Here is a 22,324-nt window from a genome sequence, read left to right on the forward strand (position 1 = left end):
AAGCTGACTCTCATTGCTGCTGGCAAGGCAACACGGCGGGCTTGTACAAGTACACCACAGACAAAATGTTGTTCCTTGGACGTGCCTTTCCTTCTCAAATGCTGCATTTCATCTGCCACTGAATAAAATCCATTCCTGTGTGCAAATATATGACTTATTGCTTCTGTAAGTGTTGTGCTGTCAGCCCCTAGAGACACACAATGACCAAAGCAGTCTCGTTCAGGTATTAAAAGGGAGTGCTGCAGGGGGGAAATGCCAAATTATTGGCTAGGAAAGTACTGATCAGCATTTCTTGTACGTCGTCACCATCTATTGGGCACTGTTGGAAATATCTACTCCTCCTTCTGTTAGCTGAAAAATTTTTTTTTTTTTTTTGGTCCTATTAAGCCTTGGGTAACTGAGAGGCTTGGCCTTGAGCAGAAGGACGGAGAAACAGCATGTAGGTAAAACAGGGCCCTTGTGTTGCCTCCACAGCTGGTGACCCATCACAGAACTGGGAGAGAGGGAAACTTTACTGCTGAAATGAGGTTTTAAAATTGAAATGAGGTTTTCAATTCTTCAGTGAGGCCTCAGGTTAGATGAAATCCAGATTGAATCCAGATTGAATTTTTTTTTTTAATATAATTTTTATTTTTTATTTTTATAAAAAAATAATCCCAGGTGAGCAGGTCTCCTCAGTGCACTCAGATGCTAAATTAAATGGGTTAGGCTGCTTGTGTGGCTGCCTGGCTCCTACGTAAGCATTTTGGATTCATTCTGTTGACATTCCCTGGGAAGCGTGACCCTTCATGGTTAAATTTTGGTTAGGGGGATAGCACTGGAGTCCCCCAACTCCCATTTGTTTTTTCTGGAGCAGATGAAGAGCTGACTTACATCTTCCTCTAGGATGAGCTGCAGCCAGCAGGGCCACACCTCAGCTTCCTGAACAAAGAGCAGGAAGAGTTTCTGGCTGAAAAATAAAGGCAGGTGCATCAAATGGAAAGTAAGGCTTTTCTCATTATAAGCGTAAACTTAAAAAAGTAAGTACTGTATTTCTTATCTCTTGTAGTTTGGACTGGGGGTTGAATGAGTTCAAGAAGAGCCATGATGTGTGTATGTGTGGAATAAGGGCTTTTGAATATAGACATCACATGCATAGTGTGGGGAACTACAAGAAACCATCTCTGGTGATTTTTTAAAATGTATGAAACTGTTAAAGACAAAGTTTTTGAGCTGATGTTGTTCAAATAAAACCTTCTGTTGCCATCAATGCTAAAAGACCTTTGGCTGTAGCTTGCCCTGATGGGTCTCAGGACACGCCTGGGCTCTCCAGAGGCTGAGTTTAGCTCGATGGGACAATTCCCCGGTGCTTGCACTGTTATTCTCCCCGTTACTTCAAGCCGATGAGCCCTGGAAGCACAGGTTGATGCTGTGCACCTCTCCAGCATGAGCAGGGAGCAGCTGGGAGTACAACAACTGTCCTCTGCTTGAGGACAGCAAGGACAGCCGCCCTCAGAGACCAGAGGAGCACTTGTGCAATTTGAAATCTCTTACTAATGAGTCTTTCCTGTACTTTTAGATAATTTGGACTCTAGGACTCCTAAAATAACAGCAGGACATTTTAGGTCTATATTTTAGGCATGTTCCCATACCAAGATTTTGAGAATATCATTCACAGTGGGAGTGGATGAATGGCTACCTAAGCAGGACAACACATTGCAGACTGCTCTGCAAGGCATTGCTCTGCAGCCAGGGTCTCGTGTCTATACCTTTGTGGTTGAAGTGCTGGAAAAAACTAAGGACGAGCTGCTCAGTGAGTGAAAGAGTGGTTTATTGAATGGTCTTGCAAGGTTTGCCTAAGAAATGCAAGACCTTATTGAATTTGAGCAGGTGGCGTAAATGCAGGTCCTTTTCCCATGAGGAAAAACAAGAATATTTGTGCTTTTGCTGGCAGCTAGTTAGCAGAATATTGAACTACTGGCTGTCAGCACGAGCAGTGTAGGACCCGAGGCAGGAAGGTATGGGTTTTAGTTTAATTTATCTCCATTCCGGTCAATGTCTTCAAGAAGCAGGGAGATGTGATTCCTGACAGGGAGCTTCAGCTTCCCATTCTGAGATGAAGCCTGTGCCCCTGGTTAATTGTGCAGCTTGGGCCAATCCTCCCGGTGTCCCCATCTCAGCGTCTGGATGCTGCCTCTGGGGTAGGTCCAGACCTGGGCCCCTGCAGCTCCATTTTCATTAGCTGCAGCCTGTCCCCTGGCTCCTCGCAGGGGTCTCGGAGATGCTGCTTCCCCTCAGGCGGTGGAAAAAGTGTCTCTAAATCTCCATTAATAATAACGTGAGGCCAGACACATTGCTCGCAGGACATCTGAAATTAGGTGTCTGGCTCTGGAGCAGAACCTCCCCCCTGAGCAAAGTGTCATAAGATCATGATGGCTTCTAAGTGTGGATCTGCTTGTCAGGTTACAGATAAGATGCACTCTCTCTCTGCTCTCTGGTGTAACACTGTCAAGTGATGATTAATGTTACCCAGGAAAAAAAAGTCAATTTTTTTTATTCCATCCATTGCAGAGTGTCATTTTAGGAGATGCAGCTTTCTGTCTAGTGAGCAGAGAGAGAGTCTGAATTTATCTTTTACCTCTGGTTTCAGCATCAAGTCCAAAACAAAAACCCAGAAAGACAAGTCCCGGCTCCTATTACTGCTCCACCTTACATGAGGACAAGTTATGCTGGGAGAGGTCGCGTTTTCCAGTGCTTTCACCCAGATGCAGTCTTCCTGGGAGATCTGCTGCCTGAATTCACAGGTGTGCTCACGCTGGACATGGAGCACCCACCCAGGCTCTGATGCTGGCTGGAGGGGTGTTCCTGTCCTTGTCAGAAAAGGCAGGGCAGATTTGACCACATTTAAGCACACAGTATGCTTTAAATTAGATGTATTTAAGCAGAAATGATGCTTAAACTGCAATCTTGATGTGAGCGTGATCTGACTATGACAGGTCTGAACCAATATAGCCAGCTGGTGGATGTGGCATGCATGCTTTGTTATATGCTAACCTGGTACTTTTACTTTCTCCTTTTCTTTGGTTATGTGAAGCTGTACAAATTTGTCCAATGATTAAATCCATTTCCCTGGTGCTTTTGAGCAAACTGCAGGCCAGCAGTAGGGCCCAGGCCATGAGCTGCACCATAACGTCTCCAGCAGCTCCATTGTTTGATGAGGTGAAGCGGCTCCAGAAGGTCCCATCCAGGAGGCGCCGTGGCTAAGGAGCTGCCTGTCTTTGTACCTAGCCAATGACTGTGTTTCATCACTTTCTTTTAGAGAAGAATTCACTAGTTACTCTTCCAAAAGCTTCCAAATTTCTGTTGCCTGCAGTAAGTCTGTACGGGGAGCTCAAAGGGTGGACACTGCAAAGCCACAAGGAACTGGACAGTCTTCTCCTAGGACTCTTCTGAGGGAGTTTATAAGCTTAAGTGGTAGGACTGTGAGACTCCATTTTAGTGCAATATCTCACATTTTTTTATTGTCTCTATCTGCCTCTTCTGCTGCTGATGTCTTTACAGTGTGGATGACTGTGCAACATGCCCTTACGGAGATGTCCTTACAGTGCGATTTCCAATTGCATTCGAAACTTGGGTTCCTTCAAAGAGGTACACAAGGTGTAATGCTGAAGTTTGAAGTTCCTGAAGAAACCACCACTGTCACTGGTCTGATTTTTTGCAAAATGGAGGCCAGAAACACTCACCTTTTTTCTGCTGGGCATATGTATTCATCTATCACTGTACAGAAGACTGTCCTTGAGAACCTGAGGCTTTCTGTAAATCCCTCAGAGATTTATACTGACTTAAAGCTTTGTGGCTGGTAGAAAAGAATTAATATTCAACATCGTTGACAGACTTGGGCCTATTAAGCATTGTCATTTGAAAGATGTATTGTGGGTACACTGCTTGTATACTCAGTATGGTTGAAGATAATTCTACATTTGCACCTGAATTCTTTCTGCTGGGCTTTACGAGCCAAGAAGACCTGCAGGTGATATGCTTTGTCTTATTCCTTGCCATCTATGTGGTCAGCCTAGTGGGAAATCTGGGGGTGATCACATTAATCAGAATCGATTCTTGCCTGCACACACCCATGTACTTCTTCCTCAGCCACTTGTCTCTCCTGGATGCCTGCTACTCCTCCACCATCATCCCTCAGGCCTTGCTGAACTTTTTGGTGAAGAGGAAGGCCATCTCCTTCATGAGGTGTGCCGCTCAACTCTTCTCCTTTGCCACCTGTGCCACTGCTGAGTGCTATGTGCTGGCTGCCATGGCTTACGACCGCTACGTGGCGATTTGCAACCCGCTGCTGTACCCTGTGGTCATGTCCCGGCGGCTCTGCATTGGGATGTTGGCAGGTGCCTACCTGGCCGGAGTGCTCAGCTCAGCTATCCACACGGTTTCCATATTCCATCTCCCGTTCTGCCATTCCAGGAGAATCAACCACTTCTTCTGTGATGGCCCGCCACTGCTAGCCCTCTCCTGCTCTGATGCCTGGCTCAGCGGGATGGTGGTTTCTGCTGTGGTGGGCTTCAACGTGCTAAGCACCACGGTCTTCATCCTGGTCTCCTACTGGCTGGTCCTGTCCGTGGTCCTGCAGATCCGCTCTGCAGCCGGGCGGCACAGAGCCTTCTCCACCTGTGCCTCTCACTTGGTCTCCGTCACTTTGTACTACGGCAGCTCCCTCTTCATGTACCTGCGCCCCGGCTCCACAGCCACCTTGGACCATGACAAGGTGGTCTCTGTGCTGTATGCGGTTGTAGTCCCCATGCTGAACCCTCTGATATACAGCCTGAGAAATACAGAAATGAAGAATGCCGTCAGGAAAGCACAAGGTAGATTGCTCTCCTTGCTGCCCATCAGAGGTCCCATCAGGGCCAGCTGAAAAGAGAGAGCTAGGCAGGCTTCAATATTACTTCCAATTACACACCTTCCAGCAGCAATTTATTATTTAGCGATTAACAAAAATAATAACCAACTTCATTTCATGCTTCAGAGAGCCAAAGGGAGGACACAGGCACTGGCTTTGCCCCGCACCTTGCTGCTGTTGACATCAGATTGGTCCATGTCTGCTCACTCATGTCTTCCGTTAATGACTGACGAATTTCCTGACAATACGAGGCTGTTAACTGAATTTTCCAGCAGTTTGCTTGAGACCATGAATTTAGGTCACATGAAATAATGCTGTGACAATGGTTTTTGTTTGAAATAATCTTTGAAGTCTGGTCTTGTTTTGTTTTGTTTTGTTTCCCTAACTTCAACTGCAGGCTATTTTTTGCCTGATTCACATTGTTTTTCCTATGAGCCTTATTTTTTAGCCTAGTATTGAATAGGGACAAAGGAAATTAAAAAAAAAAAAGAAAGGGGAAATTTTTTTCTACCCAGTTCTGGTACATTGCCAGAACTGTCCGTCTGGTGCCTTCCAGCAGAAAAACAAATCGACAAAAAAAAAAAAAAAAAAAAGCACATTTAAAACCATCTAAATGTTTCTCCATCTCACTTCCCCATCTTTACACAGCTTGGTGTTCTCTTCTGTCTGCCACTTCTTCTGTATTTTCTAGGTGTCTGGTATAAAATTATCATTTAATGTTTGTGCTGTTTTATAACGTCTCTTCATCCAGCAGAAGCTTTCAGGAACATCGTCACTCAGACTTTATTAGCATAAACATAGGAAGTCTGAGCTAATTCTGCATCTTCAAAGCAGCTGTGCAAAATGATGCTTTTGAGCAAAGAAAGAGCAAGCCATGTGGTCACCACTGAAGTGTATGGAAATATATCTGCTGAGAGGTCTCTCCATGTCAACACTCCAGAAATTCATGCAGCAAATGCTCTGTTAGGTTTGTTTTCAGCAACCTTCAATGCAACGTTAGATCAGCAACCAGCTTTCGCTGTTGCTTATAAAAGAGTCCTGCAGCAAAAGTTTTTGATATCTGGGGATAAATAAAAAACAAACTGCCCTGGGATTGTCTTCCAGTCTTTTCCTATCTGACTCGTGTTTTCTGAGTTTTCTTCCTTGGAGCATTAACCATTCAGAGTAGAGCCAGCTTAGGCTTTCCTGGCAGTCAGTGGACACGTTGGCCTCCTGAAGGACAGTTCAGATTTTGGCTCTCTGCTGCAACCAAGTTAATGCAGGAAGGTACCAAAAAATAATTCAGGCTTGACTGTAATGGTTGCTGCTGACCTGGCATGAAGAAATGTGTTTAGACAAATAATATAGAAGGTATTTAAATGAACATGTAAGCCATTTTATCTACATTTTCCGTATGATGCTCCACCAGTTTTTCTCAAGAGTCCTGCTCCTTTGCACCACGTGCATGCTGGGTCTCTCCCAGACTCCTTTTTAGAGAGAAAAGAGTGGTTCCTTCCAGTGTTGGAAAAAAGGTTAATTCTCTACTGGCAAAATTCAAAGCACACCACCTGGGAGGGAAGCCAGTTGACTAAACACAGCGCTCGAGTGTTGTTTTAGATGCCCCACAGTATTCTGGCTCCTCTTCTCAGAAGCTCTAAGTCTGAGTTATGTTTCCTACCTGCTACCCATCCAGCAGACCCCAAACTCCCAAATGCCCGTAGCCCACTTAAGTAACACATATTCAGGTGACTGGATTCCGTACCCACGTTTGGTCAGATGAAGTCATTTCTGTGACTGTTTGGGTACTAAATGGGATGAGATGTGAGATCCAGCTTTCATCTTCATACCACGCGGGAGCACTTTTGAAATTGCAATGCTCTGTATGACAGAACTATTATTTACCATTCAACACGTGCACAAATACTTCTCAGCACCTTCTGGTGCACAGGCAGTTTAGGTTCAGGGAAAAATCTGAGCATTTTGTTGGGAGATGAGTGCCTTGGACTGATGGGATACATGTCCAGACCCCACTGATGCCTTCTGCTTGATGGTTGAGCATTGGGATGTTTATGATGATGGAGAGGCACCCTGATATGTATTTGAGTCATGAGCTGAAGGACCAAACACAGCCCCTGGGATGCCTCCACTAGAAGTTTGAGGAAATAACAAAAAAATATATATTTCTGTTTGCTTATTACTGAGAGTTGTATGGTTATGAACAGATCTCAAGCACAAGCACATTAATATGAAGGCTCTCATTAACAAATAGATTTCAGATCACATGAGTCTTCATTGTTTCTCAATATGACGATTTACTTATAAACAGCTAAATTTGAAAACATTTCAAACTAATTTTCCAAGCCCTGGTTCAGTCCAATATTGAAAAGAATACTGATTACAGTGCATCCTTTCTCTCCCAAGCTTCATACTTGGCATTGCTCAGGGAGCAAGTCCCAAAGGTCAACAAATGACATCTCCCTTGTAAACACACATAGATCTGCCTTATAACCATGCTTATATAAGGCTCAGAAAAATAATTATTTGCAGACACTTGCATAAAAAAATATATTTGCATCTCTCACGTACATCCCTACCGAAAGAGATGGACTCTACAGCTTTCATGCTGTGGCTTTGGTGACACAGATCAGAGCCTGCTTTAAAGATGCTGCTGGACCGACTTGATCTCTTTTCTAAGGAAAAGGGTAAGAACTGCTCTGTTGTAAAGACAGAACAGTGGAAGCCCCTTAGTGGCAACTTGGGAATGAAATAAGCTCCAGCACAGATTTTCAGCCCTAGGCCATCTGTAGCTTCATTTTCTTTGTCTTATCACACTTCAGGAAAGAGCTGGAGGCATGAGTAGAATCATCTGTGTTGGAAAAGACATTCAAGATCATCAAGTCCAACCTTCAAAGAGAGTAAAGGGAAAAGATTCCGGAACAAGTGAGCACAGGGATGTACAACTGAGAAAGGAGGGTAGACAAGGTAGCTAATAGCGGACTTTGGGGGTAATTTTGTTTATACCTTGTAAATTTTATAATTGTTTTGCTTTCCAGTGATCAAGTAGCAAGCCTAATCAAAACAGACCAAAACAAATAAGCAAAAAGAAAGAAAAACAACCTTGATTAGTGTTTCTGTTTATATGGCTGACCAGCAGCCGTTGTCACACATTTCTGTTGGGATGAGAAGAAAATTCAGAAAAAAGCCTTCTGCTCCATGAAGCCCTGCAGTGTGCGCTCGTGCTCAGAAAGAGCTTCATCCATGTCGGCAAGGTCTTTAACATCTAGAATATTCTGAACTTTGAAGCAGGTTAAGTAAGGTCTGCTTCGCTCCAGGGCTGGGGGCTCATACAGGAGGTGGTCATAACAGATGGTCTCTTTGGGATGGGCTTGTGCACCTTGAGGGCACCATCAATTTAATTCCCTTGATGAAACTGGATGATTTGTGTCCTCAAAAGCATGCTTATTTCTGCTGACAACAAATGGAGGCTATGTCTACATTTCCAGCCTTTGTTGTCCTAGAAGACCTTAGTTCAGTAGAATAAAATGAGTGACCAGGAAATAAGCTCAAAGAACATGCTCCTGATCCTACCTAAAACTGATCCAGAAACATTTTAGATGGCTAGTTGAGGTGTAGACATCTGTAGGCAGATCTTCCATCTGCAGAGTGACTGGACATGGGAGATGGAAATATTCAGGTAACAGCTAGCTGCAATTTCTGAATTTTGGCTTAATATATTTATTTTAAGACCATTTTTTAATAGGTGGATGTTTGAGTTGGTCGTAGAAAGCTTGCTGCAAGCTCAGCAAAGCTGTGCCAGAGCCAACACCTCTGCTGTTCCCACTACCTAGCACTGGCAGGGATTTTTCTTCAAAAGCAGACAAATAAAATAAAATAAAATAAAATAAAATGAAATACCAATTGCAAGTGCACAGCTTTGTGTCAAAATGAAAAGGCTGTACCCCAACTGGTGATGCTATAGAAGAACACTGATTCTGTCTGGGGAAAAAAAAAAAAAAAAGAGAGAAAAAATCTTTAAAATTTCCATATTTCCAGAAAGTGGTAGTAGGAATTCCTAGCTTCTCTCTTTTACACATTTTGGAATGTGTTTATTTGACTTTGATTTGTTACACTTGAATAAACTTTATGGCTCCTTAGTATATGCTATATAAATCACAGCAGTATTTATTTGCTTTTAATACCTATGTGATTATAGCCTTCACTTGTTTGACTTGGAAGTTTTGGCTAAAGAGAGTCACCTTGTAATTTTCTAAAAATTATACCACTTTCTATTGCATTTACTGTATGGGTGAAGCTGTGATTCTTCCACAGTATTTCTTTCTCGGAGCTTTATTTCATTGATTCATTTTATTTCTATGCAATTTCACCATAACTTAATAAAAATATGGACGGTGAAAACTTCACAGCTTTGTCCAGCTTCATCCTCTTGGGATTCTCTGATGTTCCAGAGCTACAAACGCCCATGTTCATTATTTTCTTATCATTGTACGCATTATTGGTGATGGGGAACCTGCTGCTGATGCTGCTGATCAACACTGACCCCCAGCTGTACACGCCCATGTATTTCTTCCTGACCCACTTGTCCTTCATGGACCTCTGCCTTTCCTCTGCTGTCATCCCCAAAGCCCTGGAGACCTTCCTGTTTGGGACAAGCAACATCTCTTTTGTGGGCTGCTTTGCCCAGATGCATGTTTTCCTCATGCTCGTCATCTGCGAGTGCTTTCTCCTGGGGGTGATGGCTTACGACCGGTACGCGGCCGTGTGCCAGCCACTGCGCTACGCCGCCCTCATGTCCTGGGCACGTTGCTACAAGATGACCGTGCTGGTGTACGCCACGGGCTTCCTCACCTCGCTGGTACACACGGTGCTGGCGGGGAGGTTGGCTTTCTGCCAGGCGAGGAGCATCAACCACTTCTTCTGCGAGCTGCCCGCCCTCCTGCACCTCTCCTGCTCCAGCACCCGCCCCAACCACATCCTGCAGGTATGCAGTGCTGAGTTCAACATCGTGGGCTCCATCCTGGTGATCCTGACATCCTACGCCTGCATCCTGTACACAGTCCTGCGCATGCCTTCTGCAGGGAGGCGGCTGAAGGTGTTCTCCACCTGCACCTCCCACCTGGCTGCCGTCACCATCTTCTACATGCCAGGGTTGGTCACCTACATGCTGCCCAGCAAAGCCAGACTGCAAGATGAAGAGAAGCTGGTTTCCATCTTCTACACCGCAGTGACCCCCTTGCTCAACCCCCTGGTCTACAGCCTGAGGAACAGGGAGGTGAAGGGGGCTTTGAGGAGGCTGTGGGGCCGAAGTCTGTTCCCACATGTGTCCTGACTTTGAAGCTGCATCGGGAGCTCTGCAGCTCTTTGGTGGTAATGAAGGAATAGTCATTAGCCGTCGTTATTGTTGAGCTTTACAGACAGGGAGATCACACAGCAATAACAGGTACAGAGTACCAACACAGCGAGTCATCCACTTCAAACAATCACAATTCATTTTAATCATGGCATGAGCCTTCGAGAGTCTGTCAGAATAATTGTCAGTGCTTTCCCAGCAAAAACAATATGGTACCATGAGGTTTTGTGTATAGGTCATGTTATATGAAAATGTGGCCAGCTAAAGGGATGCTCAAACTGGAAGTAAAGACTTATTGATATTTTCTTTTCCTGATTAGTAAGTTTTTTATGCCCAAACTGCAGATGTGCAAATGAGCTAGAAGAGCTGAGGCTGTGTCTGAGTCAGTGCAGTGATGTTTGGAGACCTGCAGCTTGCTCCAGGCTCTGAATTTCTCTAGGAGTTTTCTGCTTGGGCAGCGCCTAGTTAACAAATTGCATTTTGCAGGAAGGACTCAGGTCTTTCCCTCCCTGGGGGCTGCGCCAGTGACCACAGCACAGGTCTTTGCTCATGCCCATGCCCTGAGGAGCCTCCCCATGGAAAGCTGCCAGGGACATCCTGAGACTGTGGGCATCCAGGTCAAGGTACAGATGTGGACTGAAGTGCAGATTTTCCCTGCTGTATAGAAGAAACATCAGAAACCACAAAGCCATGGCATTGGCTCAGGGGACTTGTATCTATACTAACAACTTGCCATGGGCACACATAGATTAATTAGCATGTTGCCAGAAGCATGTCTTCTTGGGATATGTTTTTTTGTTTTTGTTTTTTTTTACATCTACTTATCTTTTCTTTTTGGATAATGAGAGGCTCAAATTCTTTGTGTGGCAATCACTGAACAACACCTGAGAGAATTACGGCTCTTCTACAGGGTGCAGCATGACTGGGGTGAAAGGTGCTCTAGAGAGAACAGTAGACAGAGAGATTTTTTTAATGTTTAATCAACACATGCCTTATATGTTCAATGAACTATACAATTTCTGGAAGAACATGTACAGCCATTGTTGCTTGTATAAATGCTAAAGTGAATAAATACTGTCTTATTTAAATAAGCGTCTTTGTAAACTATGTTGTTGGTGGTGTTTTTTGTTTCTTTTTTCTAAAAGAGTCATAACAAAGAACGAATGAATGAATGAAATGGCAACCAGTTAAAGCCACTATAGAGCTTTTAAACAAACCTTGCGATGGAGCTTGTATGAAAAGCAGAGGCATTTGGACAGTGCCCCCCACGAGACAGACGGGGGCTGCTGAAGCGCTTCATTGGGGGTGACTCAGGATAGCAGGGCGAGAACTGTCACACATGGCAGAGGAGCTTGGTGCTCCTTTCTGCTCTGTCCTTCCACCCTTGATGCAGAGAAACACGTCAGAGCAGATGAAGCACAGTGCTGGACCTGTTTAGGGTACTGGGTGGGAAAAAAATAGTTCCTCTCTCACTGGGACTTCAGAGAGGGCAGCCACGGTCATTGCCCCCACCTGGGACATCCACCTTCAGCCACACATCCACACGTCTCTTCACTACCTCCAGGGATGGGGACTCCACCACCTCCCCAGGCAGCCTGTTCCAATGCTCAACCACCCTTTCCGTGACTAAATTCTTCCTGACATCCAACCTAAACCTCCCCTGGCACAACTTGAGGCTGCTTCCTCGCATCCTATCACTTGTCACCTGAGATAAGAGACTGACACCCTCCTCACTGTGACCTTCCATGGAGGTGCAGAGAGCGAAGAGGTCTCCCCGCAGCCTCCTTTTCTCCAGGCTAAACAGCCCCAGCTCCCTCAGCCACCCCTCATAACTCTGGTTTTCTTGTCCCTGCACCAGCTTCATTGCTCTTCTCTGAACACATCCCAGCAACTCAATGCCCTTCTTTTAGTGAGGACCACAAACGGCACAATGCACGAAATGCTCCTCATGCTGGGCAAGACCATCTAGTGCCCAAGCTGAGAGTAACAGAAGCTTTTGTGAAAGGGTTTACAAAGACTTTTGGTTTGTTTTTCTGGGTTTGCCTCTTGTGAAGTGACCCCTGCTAAGCTGGATGCTCCGGGTATATTTTACTTTATGTTATGCATCCACAGCAGGCTTTTACGGCTGAGAAAAAATAAATAAAATAAATAAAATAAAATAAAATAAAATAAAATAAAATAAAATAAAATAAAAAAGTTGGGTTATTGTTATAACCAATGCAGTGGTTATGCTTAGGTCATGATCCCCGTGGACATCAAAATAAATCACAGTCACTCAACTATGTAGCGTCTTGATAAATACACCAGAGTACAGCACGTACACTTACTGCCCTCATCACCTGATCACTCAGTTTCTCTGCTCCCTTTCTCTTCCCTTACTTTCCACGGCACATCCTCCTGGAAGAAAATGAGATTATTTTCTTGTAGTTTGCAGAAGTGAGGCTTTTTTTGGTTATACCTCCACAAAGCCCTCCAGTTCTTGAGCTTGCTCCTGGAGGGATCACTGCTTGAATTAGTGCAACTTCTTATGAAACTAAGGCTAAAAGGGAGAATCCTTTTGAGCTTATTTTTACCACCTTCTCTGATATTACCTAATTTCTGAATAAAGCAAGAGGTGACAAGGAAATGCTTATGAGACCCATGGAGACAGGATGTTGGGTAACACGGAGTCTCTGCAAAATTTAAAGCAGGGTTAAAATTTGCTGCATCTGTTTCTCTACAAGTATGTGACTCCTTTCTACTCTGCAGAGCTGATACAAACCTCTTGCTGCTTTCCTTTTACATCAGCTGATAGGGGTCAACTTGGTCAGTGGGCAGCTCGCAAAAATGATTTTTGCTGTGGCTCTTCTGAGCACATCCTTGACCTCCTTGTTCCTCAAGCTGTAGATCACAGGGTTAAGCATAGGGACGACCATGGTGTAGAAGACTGCAGTGACTTTCTCCATTTGCAGTGAGTACTTGGAGCCCGGCTGCATGTGGCTGAGTCCGGCGGGCACGTAGAACAAGGCGACGGTCAGCAGGTGGGAGGCGCAGGTGGAGAAGGCTTTGTGCCTGCCTCTGGCAGACCTGATCCTCAGGATGGAGGCGAGGATGTATGCATATGAGATGATGATGACGAAGAGCACGGACATGGAAATGGTCCCGTTGAAGGTTACGAGCAAAAGCTCGTTGAGGTGGTCGTCAGCGCAGGTGAGTTTCAGCAGAGGGTTGGTGTCACAGAAGTAGTGGTTGATGACATTAGGCCCACAGAACGGCAAGGGCAGCAAGCAACACGTTTGGGTTAGGGAGTTCAAAATCCCCCCCAGGTACGACCCAGCCACCAGCTGCACGCAGACTCTCTTGGGCATGGAAACAGCGTAGAGCAGGGGGTTGCAAATAGCTACGTAGCGGTCGTATGCCATCACAGCCAGCAAGAAAACCTCTGTGGTCACGAACACAAGAAAAAAGAAATGCTGAGTGAAGCAGGCAGAGTAAGAAATGGTTTTATTTTCGACCAGGAAGACAATAAGCAGCCTGGGACAAAAGACAGAGGAGTAGCAAAGATCAACGACAGACAAATTGCAGAGGAAGAAGTACATGGGAGTGTGCAGCTGGGGGGTTGTCGTGATCAGTGTGATGAGTCCAAGATTGCCCATCAGGGTGATGAGATAAATCACTGAGAAGACTATGAAGAGAGGAGTCTGCAGCTCAGGCTCACTTGTCAGTCCTAGGAGGATAAACTGGGTCACCACGGTGCTATTGCCTTCAGCCATATCACCACGTATCAGAGTAGCGTACCTGTTGGAAGGAGGAAAGACTGGGAAGTACAAAAAAGCAATGGCATGGCTTGCGTATGATGCTGCTATCAGCAAGTACCTTATGTTGACTGCCCACTAAATGTACAAAGCTTCAATAGTCGAGGCACCAGCTAACTCTGGTTAGTTTCCCAGCAAGCCCCCACGGGCAGAGCAACTCACCCGAAGCCCTTCAGAAGCTGCATTTTGTCCTCTTTAGTCATGAGGATGAATTTGAAAATGAGTTTTCATTTTCAGAAAAAAAGACAGTAATGCATGATTCGAAAAAGCATTTGGAGATGCTGTGGTATATTTGTGAGGACTTTACAAATGTGCTGCCTCCTTTCATTACAAGTGGCAGCAGAAGAGGGGAACATGCTGCTTTGCCCCACGAGAAGGCTGAGTGTGCCGGGGTCATGAAGACGTGGGACAGAATAACTTCTCCCTAACTTCAGAGAGAGAGGAACATCCCCCAGCCACTGTGAGAATTCAGAGAAACGGGGCTTTGTTACACTTAACGTGTGTGTCTGCTCCAGCTCAATCAGTATTTACATGTTTTTTCTCCACTCAAGATGGGCATTTTCAGGCTGGGCTTCACCATTGCAGGACTAAGACGTGACTTGAACGTAACATGTATTTAGTAGAAATCTGTTAGTTGTATCCATGGGAATCCAGGAGGTGAGGAACAACAACAAAAAATAAATCATGTATTAGAAGGGTCCATACAGCAGAAAGAAAATTGATGCCTTCACTTTTCAAACCACAAAACACTGTGCACGTGGTATTTTTCTAATCAAGACCCTCCAGTCCCCATTACTCACTCTTTCTAGTGGAGCACAGCAGATTTCAGGAATCCTTCCTATGCCTGGAAGCCTGATTTCTGGTATAAAAAGCTGTTCTCCTGTTAATTAACAATAACATGATTGTGATAAACTGCAGTGGAAAACTTTGTGTAGGGACACGTAGGGAAAAAGAAAAAGGTAGTGGAATGAGATGACCCAGAAGGCAGGCAGGTGGGTGGTACTTGAGATGAACAGCAAGGAAAGAGGGGCTCTAAATCAGAAGCTCCTGGAAGCAAACCTCTATCACCGCATCAGGAAAACCTCCACTGTGTTTCTCAGCACCCTCGTACCCCTCCTTCTGCTTCTCTGCAGTACTGAGACCTCTCCCTAACGCTCAGCTGTCTCACAGTTTTCAAAGACCCTTGTTCTCCCTTATTAAAGGCATGATTATTACCTACCCAACTCGAGCGTGCTGTTCTCTCTACAGCACATTGCCCCGAAGGGTGGCAGGATGCAGGGGGCAATGCCTGGTGGTTCTGCTCATGCACCAGGCATCAGTGAACGTGTTACTTAAACACCTGCGTTGTAGTGCTTCCCACCAGGGAAACCAAATTTGGGAGCCATTACCACATCCCACTTTTCCCATATGCAGCTAGAGTCCTACTTACAGTTCCACAGCAGATACCGTCCTCTGTTTACAAATCCCTTTGTGAGTTGCCAGCAACCACAGATAGCTGGTAGGATATTTCTCAGTTTTGACTGCAGCTGCTTTTCCCTTCCACAAAATGAACATCTTCCTGAGTGCACCTGAACACCCTTACCATATAGAAAATCCACCCCACCCTAATGCTGGGACCAAGTTCTCTCTTTCTCAAGCAATGATCAATATTCCATCGGGAGTTGCTCCAGGCACTGCTGCACAGTTTTATTCTGCTTAGAGAAAAATCCCGATGGCCAAAAATCCCCCAGCACCAAAAGTCGTGCTGATTCCTCACGGGCTGAGACCTGTGCAGGTCTCCCAGACTATGCGGCTCCTTCATAGCATGCTCCTGCCCTTGGCTTCCCTCTGTCTGCTCTATTCATTTTATGTGTTCAGGGCAGGAGAGCAACTCTTCAAATGTTTTCTCTGAGATTTTGTCCCAATGAGATGGTGACACCTACACAGGGAGCCTCCAGGTAACACCTAGCCATTAGAATTTCAGATGTACGGAAAATGTAGAGTCTAGGTATAGTTTGCTAATAAGCTTTTGCTATGTATCAGTAACCTTACAAACGTGAATGCTGTGTGATTTAACCCTACACTGGATTTGAAGCGTGTGCCTACAGTCCTGCTTTCCCTGCGTAACACCGCGCTCTTACCCAGCATCCGAACGTGTTTCTGCGATTTGCACACCAAACGTGCATGCTGTCCTAAGGTAGAAAGAAGAAACATGATCCATTTTTCTCCATTCTTAGAAACATTCTGATGTTACACGCGGAGGGAAGTTTGCAGACGCGCCGCTGAGAAGCGAGGCAGAACGGCCATGGCAGCCCTGCCAGGCACCAGCCTTTTGACCAGGGCGGGTTACGCAGCATCCCCAAGGGCTTGTGCAGGGGGACAGCTGCGGGGTTTATTTACTCCTTTGGCCCTCATTGATAAAATCCCCAAAGTAAGTCGCAGCTCAGCAAAGAGTTTCATGCCACCCACAAAGGGGATCATTAGAAACTCTCGTAAGAGTCTGGGTAAGCATGGACTTAGGTCTGGTCTCCCCCGGCTAACCATGTGGAAAGTGCTCATTAACCTTCGTTTGCTCAGTGCTGGTGTGGATGGGGTAAGATGAGGTGGGGGGAGGAACCTTCATTTTGGCAAAGCCACAGGGGGGAAAGAAGCCATGAGTATGCCAAAAGAAGCTTAATGGGATGCCAAGGTTGGGCAGGTGTGCTCCCCAATTCATGTTAGGAAGGTGGCTCCTAGAGAAGTGGAAGTCTGCTCGAGATGAAAGCGACTACTGGGTGCCTGCCTGAAGGCACTGATCGGTGACGTAGGTGCCCAAGCTCCTTATAATCTAATCGACAGTCTGATCTAGCTCTCCGAGCTGCTTCTGCAGGCAGCGAAGGAGAAACACATTCTGCCCTGAAAATGTGCATCAGAAGATGCATCCCATCTGCAACTGCAGATCAGGTTCCTAACATTTAGACAAGCAAATGAGAACAGATTTGTAATTGCTAATAGGTGTGGGTTTGTTTTGTTTTCTGTAGCTTCTTCATTTTCGGACAGCGGTTACATTTGTTCCCTTCACCATGAAATCTTCCCTGTGATGTAGCAGTGCCCACAGCCAAGGAGATTGGCACTGGAACCTTTGTCAAATCCCCCAGACACCGTGGTTTTGAACACACCAAAGATCACGAGTAACAAGGCCTTTCCAGCCCAAGCAGTGGCTATTTGGCAGCTATTAGGTATATCATTAGCTTTGAGCACTGTACGTAGCAAGAGCACTTGGAGCACCTGAAGCTTCAGATTAATTTCCCTACTGAGTGTTGGAGGAGGCTTAAAAAACAGGGTTATCTTAGCAATGTTAATAGAATCCCCCTCTGAAACAAGCCTGGCTTCTTGTTTTGTAAGTCTGCAAAGAGCTGACCCACAGATCTGTTGTCTACAAATCTTTCAAGTCACTGTTAATACCTGGATTAAAACACAAATTTCCTGTATTCAGGCATGAGCTTGATTTGTCAGCTATTGTCAGTAATGGGTTTCCTCTTTAAAACTGAGGTTCTACTTTAGCTGTGCAAGCTTCAGCAACAAGGTTTAAGCTATCACTCCAGAGAATTTGGTAAAAGTATTTGTATATAAATTTTATTCTGGAAAGAAAAAAAAAAGAAAAGCACATTGCTTCTACAAGTAAAAGGTTACGCAAAATACAGAACAAAATTTAAAAAAAAAGGCATCTTTTTTCTCCTTAGTCTGGGATCTATGTCTCTGTGTGCACAATGTGGAAGGATGTGTTAAGAAATCAAGAGGGTGAGGAGGTTTCCATTTTAGGTTTATTGACATTTTTCTTTTTAAACATAAAATTGAGCCTGGCGGGAAGATTTGGGGTTGGAGAGCTGCAGTTTCAGGTCAGCTTATCCTCGGTTTATGCATTAAGAGCAGGCCAGGGCTTTGGAATCCACAATACAGCTTTTTTTTCCTTTTTTTTTTTTTTTAAACAAAGAAAAATGACTACAGTAAGAGAAGGAAGCCAGTACCTGAGGTCCTCACTAAAGGGAGAAGCTTACGTCATTATTTCAAGTCTCCTCCCAATTCCACCTTGCCTTCCATTCATGTCTCCTCATTTTCTGACTCTGCCGCTTGCACCTTACCTCTTTTTAGATGAGCTGTGTCAGGGAGAAACCTCTCCTCCAATACCTGTGCCTGATTCGCTCTCTAGGTGTTCAGCTTTTTACCTCTTAAATCTGAAGGGATTTGTGGTTGGGTGTCACCTCCCATCCCTGAGGCCTCACTGTCAAAAGCCTCCAACCGACAGAAGCTGCAGCTGAAATGCTGAACGCAGCCCCCTCATTCCTCGCCCACCAGCTTCTTGCCCCTGCCAGCTCCCCCAAGCTGCAGATCTCAGCCCTCTTTGCCCCCCAGCCTTATGCCTTACTACTGCTGCTGAAGCACTCGCATCTTTCACTAGCCTAGCCTTGTTGGAAGGACTTTGACAGCAACCCGCACAGCATCCTTCCAAGCAGTGACACACAGGACAGAAAGACGACTGTTTGTTATTAGCCAAAAATTCCCAGTTGAGCATAAAAACTAACGGCCGGGGTTTGAGTCTGCTTATTTCCCCTTTTTGAACTTGGCTGCGGCATTGTTGGTCTTGGCTTTCTTCTTCGCCGACCCCTTGGACTCAGGCTCCTTGCGCTTGGCCGACGTGATGGAGCCCGTCACCTTGAAGAAGTCATCCAGCCGGCCCTGCGTGCTGCCCTGACGGCTTTTGCTCAGCCTTTTGACACCGTTGCGGACGCGCTCCTCGTTGAACTGTTTCTCCACGCACATGAACTGGACAAGCTGCTCTTCGTTCGGCTCCGTCCACTTCAGCTCAATGTCGTCAGGGTTGACCACGTCTGGCTCTAGAAAGAGCTTCTGGGCCTCCTTGTGCAACCAGTTCTCGGGCAGAGGGTACTTATTGGTGTCTATGTGCTGAACGATCTCCTCAATGGTTTTGTGCTGCCTGATGAGCTCAACGGCCCGCTTGGGCCCGATGCCGCGGATGCTCTCGCAGTAGTCGCAGCCCAGGAGGATGCATAGATCCACAAACTGCTCCCAGGTCAGATCGAGGTCCTGCAGGATACGGTTCAGGTGGAACTCCTGGATGGGCAGCTTCTTAGCCTCGCTGGCAGTAAGATGCCGCATCAGCACGGGACTGCCGAAGGTCAGGCAATCCATATCTTCCGTGGCAGCCGCATAGACCTTCCCTGCCTTCACCAGGGTGGCACAGCTGGCTTCCGCCTCCCCCGGGGCCTCCACGTAGGGGATGCCCATCAGCATGAGCAGCTTCTTGCACTCGTCAGTGTGCTGCTGGGTCACCTTGACCAGCCTCTTGCTGAACTTCTCGATGTTGGTCTCCTCTCCGGCCTGCTGGGCCTCCTGCAGGTGCTTCTCGGCCTCAGCCCTGCGCTCGGTCCTCTTGGCCAGCTCCCCCGACTTCAGCTGCGGCGGCTTGCCGTCGAAGACGTACACGGGCTTGATGCCGTTCTCCACCATGCGGATGGTGCGGTAGAACATGCCCATCAGGTGGCTGGTGGTCTCGCCCTCCTCGTTCTGCAGCACCTCGGCGCCCTGCCGCACGGCGATCAGGAACTGGTAGATGCTCATGGAGGCGTCGATGGCCACCTTCCGCCCGAAGTACGCCTTGATGTCGTTCTCACGGATGGCGCCGGGCGCCACGTCGGCGATCAGCTTGGCCAGGCCGTGGATCCCCATCCTGCGGGGCACAGGGGCTGCGCTCAGCGCCCGCAGGGGGCTGCGGGGACCGGGCAGGGACAGGGAGATGGGGACGGCTCCCCCCAGCACCGGGAATCCGTGCCCCACAGGCTGCAGACCCCGACACCGATCCAGACCCTGGCCCTGGCCCCGATTCCATTCCCGGACCCTGGTCCTGGTCCCGGTCCCACCCCTCAGCCCCAGTTCCAGGCCCCGTCCCCATCCCCGGTCCCGGTCCCGGTTCCAGCCCCCGGCCCCGGCCCCGCTCCCGGCCCCGCTCCCGGTCCCGTTCCTGGCCCCGTTCCCGGTCCCTGGTCCCCGTCACAGCCCCCAGTCCTGGTCCCGGTTCCAGCCCCCGGCCCCGGGCCCCGGGCCCCGGCCCCGGGCCCGGCCCCAGCCCCGGGCCCCGGGTCCAGCTCCCGGCTCCGGGTCCAGCTCCCAGCTCCCAGCTCCCGGCCCCGGCCCCGGCCCCGGCCCCGGCCCCGCCGTTCTCCCCCCGCCGCCATTACCCGCCCCGTCCCGCCGCCGCCGCTCCCGCGCTCAGCCGCGACGCCCGCCGGGAGCCGGCGGAGCCAATGGGGCGCGGCTCCCCCCCGCTCCGTCCCCCCGTCCCGGCACGCACCGCTCGCGGTTCCGCTTCCGACGGGGGCGGGCAGCGGCGGGAGCCGGGGCGACGTGTCGGGACGGGACGGGACGGGACGGGACCGGGACCTGGGGCGGCATGGTGGGGCCGGGACCGGGACCGGGACCGGGACCTGGGGCGGCATGGTGGGGCCGGGACCGGGACCGGGACCGGGGACCGGGGACCGGAAAACGGGGAGCGGGAACGGGAACCGGGACGGGGACCGGGGACTAGGGACCAGGGACCGGGACCGGGGCCGGGACCGGGGGCTGAGGAAGGGAACCGGGACCGGGACCGGGACGGAGAACGGGGCCTGGGGCGGAACCGGGAACGGGAACCGGGGCCGGGAATCGGGGGCTGAGGAGGGGAAGCGGGGACGGGGACCGGGGACCGGGGATCCCGGGAACCGCCAGCCCCGCTGCCCGTCGCCGTGCCCCCGCAGGAGCTGGAGGCGATGAGCCGGTACACCAGCCCGGTGAACCCGGCCGTGTTCCCGCACCTCACCGTGGTGCTGCTGGCCATCGGCATGTTCTTCACCGCCTGGTTCTTCGTGTATCCTGCGGGACCGGGGACGGGGACGGGGGTGGCGGTGCCTCGCTGTGCCCCCGTTGTCGCCTTAACCCCCGGCCGGCAGCTATGAGGTGACCTCCACCAAGTACACGCGGGACATCTACAAGGAGCTGCTGATCTCGCTGGTGGCCTCGCTCTTCATGGGCTTCGGCGTCCTGTTCCTGCTGCTGTGGGTCGGTATCTACGTGTGAGGCCGCCCGGCGCCCCCCCGACGGCTGTAAGCTGCCCGAGACCTTCGTGCCGTGCGTGATGTCTGCGTGCAGGGGGTGCCTGGAGACCTGCCCCCAGGGTAGCTGCTCTGTACAAAACCCAGATTTCTTCGGGGGCAGATTTAGGGCATGTAAAGGGCCGGGCCCTGATCCCAGCCTCCGCAGGGCAGCCCCGGGGTTTAAGCAGTGCAGCTGCCTCACAGCACACACCTCTGCCGCTGCTTTTCCTCCATCAGCTGCGCTTCTGCCAGCGCTGAGCTGCAGCGCAGCCACTGGATGATTTTAGTGGGGAGGGGTCCTGTGCCCCTCTGTTATCTGCGGTCAGAACTGGTGTTCATCCCAGTTTGAGGCAGTGAGGAAGTGCGCTCGCTGTGCGCACTCCTCTGCTCAAGGCGTGTTTCTGACCCAGCAGCATCTGGTGGGGGATCTGCCCCCACGCTGCGTGAGGCTTTCTCTGTGCTTGCCTAGCTGCACAGCCCCGGCAGGCTGTGGTTTGAGCAGCTACAGTAGCGTCCAGGGCTGCTCTGGGTAAAGCTGTCTCACCTCCTTCCTCTCTCCTTTGGTTCTAGGTGGGAGGCCCTGCAGAAGCTCTTTTTATATTTCTTTTACACTTCTACAAGGAAGCCTGTGTCAGGCATGGACTGTGCTCCTGTCAGGTGACTGCTGCCAGCACAACAAACCAAACCTGAATAAAGCTGGCTTTGTGATGTACCTGCCTTTGGACTTGCGGTTTGTCTTTCAGATGCTTTTCACCTGGCTTTTTGAAACAGCCTTGATTTCTGCACAAAATCCATGAGCCCTGGGATGGTCCCTGTATTGCACCTGAAATTCCAGCAGCCGTCTCCTTGGCTGCTTTCAGCAGCTGGAACAGCTGTTTGTAAGGAATCAAGCACAGTTGGTATTTCCTTCTAGGCTATTGAACACGCAATTGGAATTGAGCTGGACTTCCTACTGCAGAGAATAGTTAATGCTGTGAAACTGCAGCTGGTGGTGTGTGACACATCCCCGGTGTCAAACTTAGGCAGCTTGACAGTGGCTGTCTTTGGTAGTGGAGTTCCTGGGCTGCAGCGAGTGTGGGAAGCCAGGGGAAGCAGCTGTCAGATGTGGGCAGATTTCAGTGGTGAGAGGGTGTTATGTTGGGGAATTCGTCAGCACTGTGCTGTGGCCCCAAGAGACTGGGGTCACTGA

General features: G+C 48.6%; 4 protein-coding genes across 8 annotated transcripts; 2 read left to right on the forward strand and 2 right to left on the reverse strand.

Moving 5' to 3' along the window:
- The first annotated feature begins 3,403 nt into the window (after positions 1–3,403).
- LOC310901156 (olfactory receptor 8U3-like) lies at positions 3,404–10,403 on the forward strand. Its single transcript, XM_083840286.1, has 2 exons — positions 3,404–4,853; positions 9,268–10,403. The coding sequence occupies exons 1-2, from the start codon at positions 3,905–3,907 to the stop codon at positions 10,212–10,214; spliced, it is 1,896 nt and encodes a 631-aa protein (XP_083696412.1). The 5' UTR covers positions 3,404–3,904; the 3' UTR covers positions 10,215–10,403.
- Positions 10,404–13,018: 2,615 nt separating this feature from the next.
- Positions 13,019–15,301, reverse strand: LOC310901157 (olfactory receptor 5J3-like; the record flags this gene model as incomplete). The annotated part of the gene is made up of 1 exon (XM_083840287.1): positions 13,019–15,301. The coding sequence occupies exon 1, from the start codon at positions 13,985–13,987 to the stop codon at positions 13,019–13,021; it is 969 nt and encodes a 322-aa protein (XP_083696413.1). The 5' UTR covers positions 13,988–15,301.
- Positions 15,302–17,606: 2,305 nt separating this feature from the next.
- Positions 17,607–20,350, reverse strand: FEN1 (flap structure-specific endonuclease 1). Of its 2 annotated transcripts, none has more exons than XM_083837053.1 (2): positions 20,245–20,350; positions 17,607–19,736 (listed from the first exon to the last, which is right to left on the reverse strand). In XM_083837053.1, the coding sequence occupies exon 2, from the start codon at positions 19,733–19,735 to the stop codon at positions 18,590–18,592; it is 1,146 nt and encodes a 381-aa protein (XP_083693179.1). In that variant the 5' UTR covers position 19,736; positions 20,245–20,350; the 3' UTR covers positions 17,607–18,589. The 2 variants fall into 2 exon arrangements, with proteins under 2 accessions (XP_083693179.1, XP_083693180.1); XM_083837054.1 differs by having other exon boundaries at positions 17,607–19,775; positions 20,245–20,273.
- TMEM258 (transmembrane protein 258) lies at positions 20,311–21,852 on the forward strand (the record flags this gene model as incomplete). Of its 4 annotated transcripts, none has more annotated exons than XM_083837089.1 (5): positions 20,311–20,429; positions 20,479–20,503; positions 20,800–20,909; positions 20,992–21,144; positions 21,706–21,852. In XM_083837089.1, the coding sequence occupies 4 exons, from the start codon at positions 20,311–20,313 to the stop codon at positions 21,116–21,118; spliced, it is 381 nt and encodes a 126-aa protein (XP_083693215.1). In that variant the 3' UTR covers positions 21,119–21,144; positions 21,706–21,852. The 4 variants fall into 4 exon arrangements, with proteins under 4 accessions (XP_083693215.1, XP_083693217.1, XP_083693216.1 ...); XM_083837091.1 differs by having other exon boundaries at positions 20,331–20,424; XM_083837092.1 differs by having other exon boundaries at positions 20,421–20,439.
- Between the last annotated feature and the right edge of the window lie 472 nt (positions 21,853–22,324).

This window comes from Anser anser (assembly GCF_964211835.1).
Source record: "Anser anser genome assembly, chromosome: 5".
Lineage (NCBI taxonomy): Eukaryota > Metazoa > Chordata > Aves > Anseriformes > Anatidae > Anser > Anser anser.

Excerpts from the sequence above, each read along its gene's own strand:
- LOC310901156 (XM_083840286.1), top strand. The coding sequence starts at position 3,905 with ATGTATTGTGGGTACACTGCTTGTATACTCAGTATGGTTGAAGATAAT. Across the intron at positions 4,854-9,267 it reads TGCCGTCAGGAAAGCACAAG|ATATGGACGGTGAAAACTTC; the intron begins GTAGATTGCTCT and ends AACTTAATAAAA.
- FEN1 (XM_083837053.1), bottom strand. The coding sequence starts at position 19,735 with ATGGGGATCCACGGCCTGGCCAAGCTGATCGCCGACGTGGCGCCCGGC.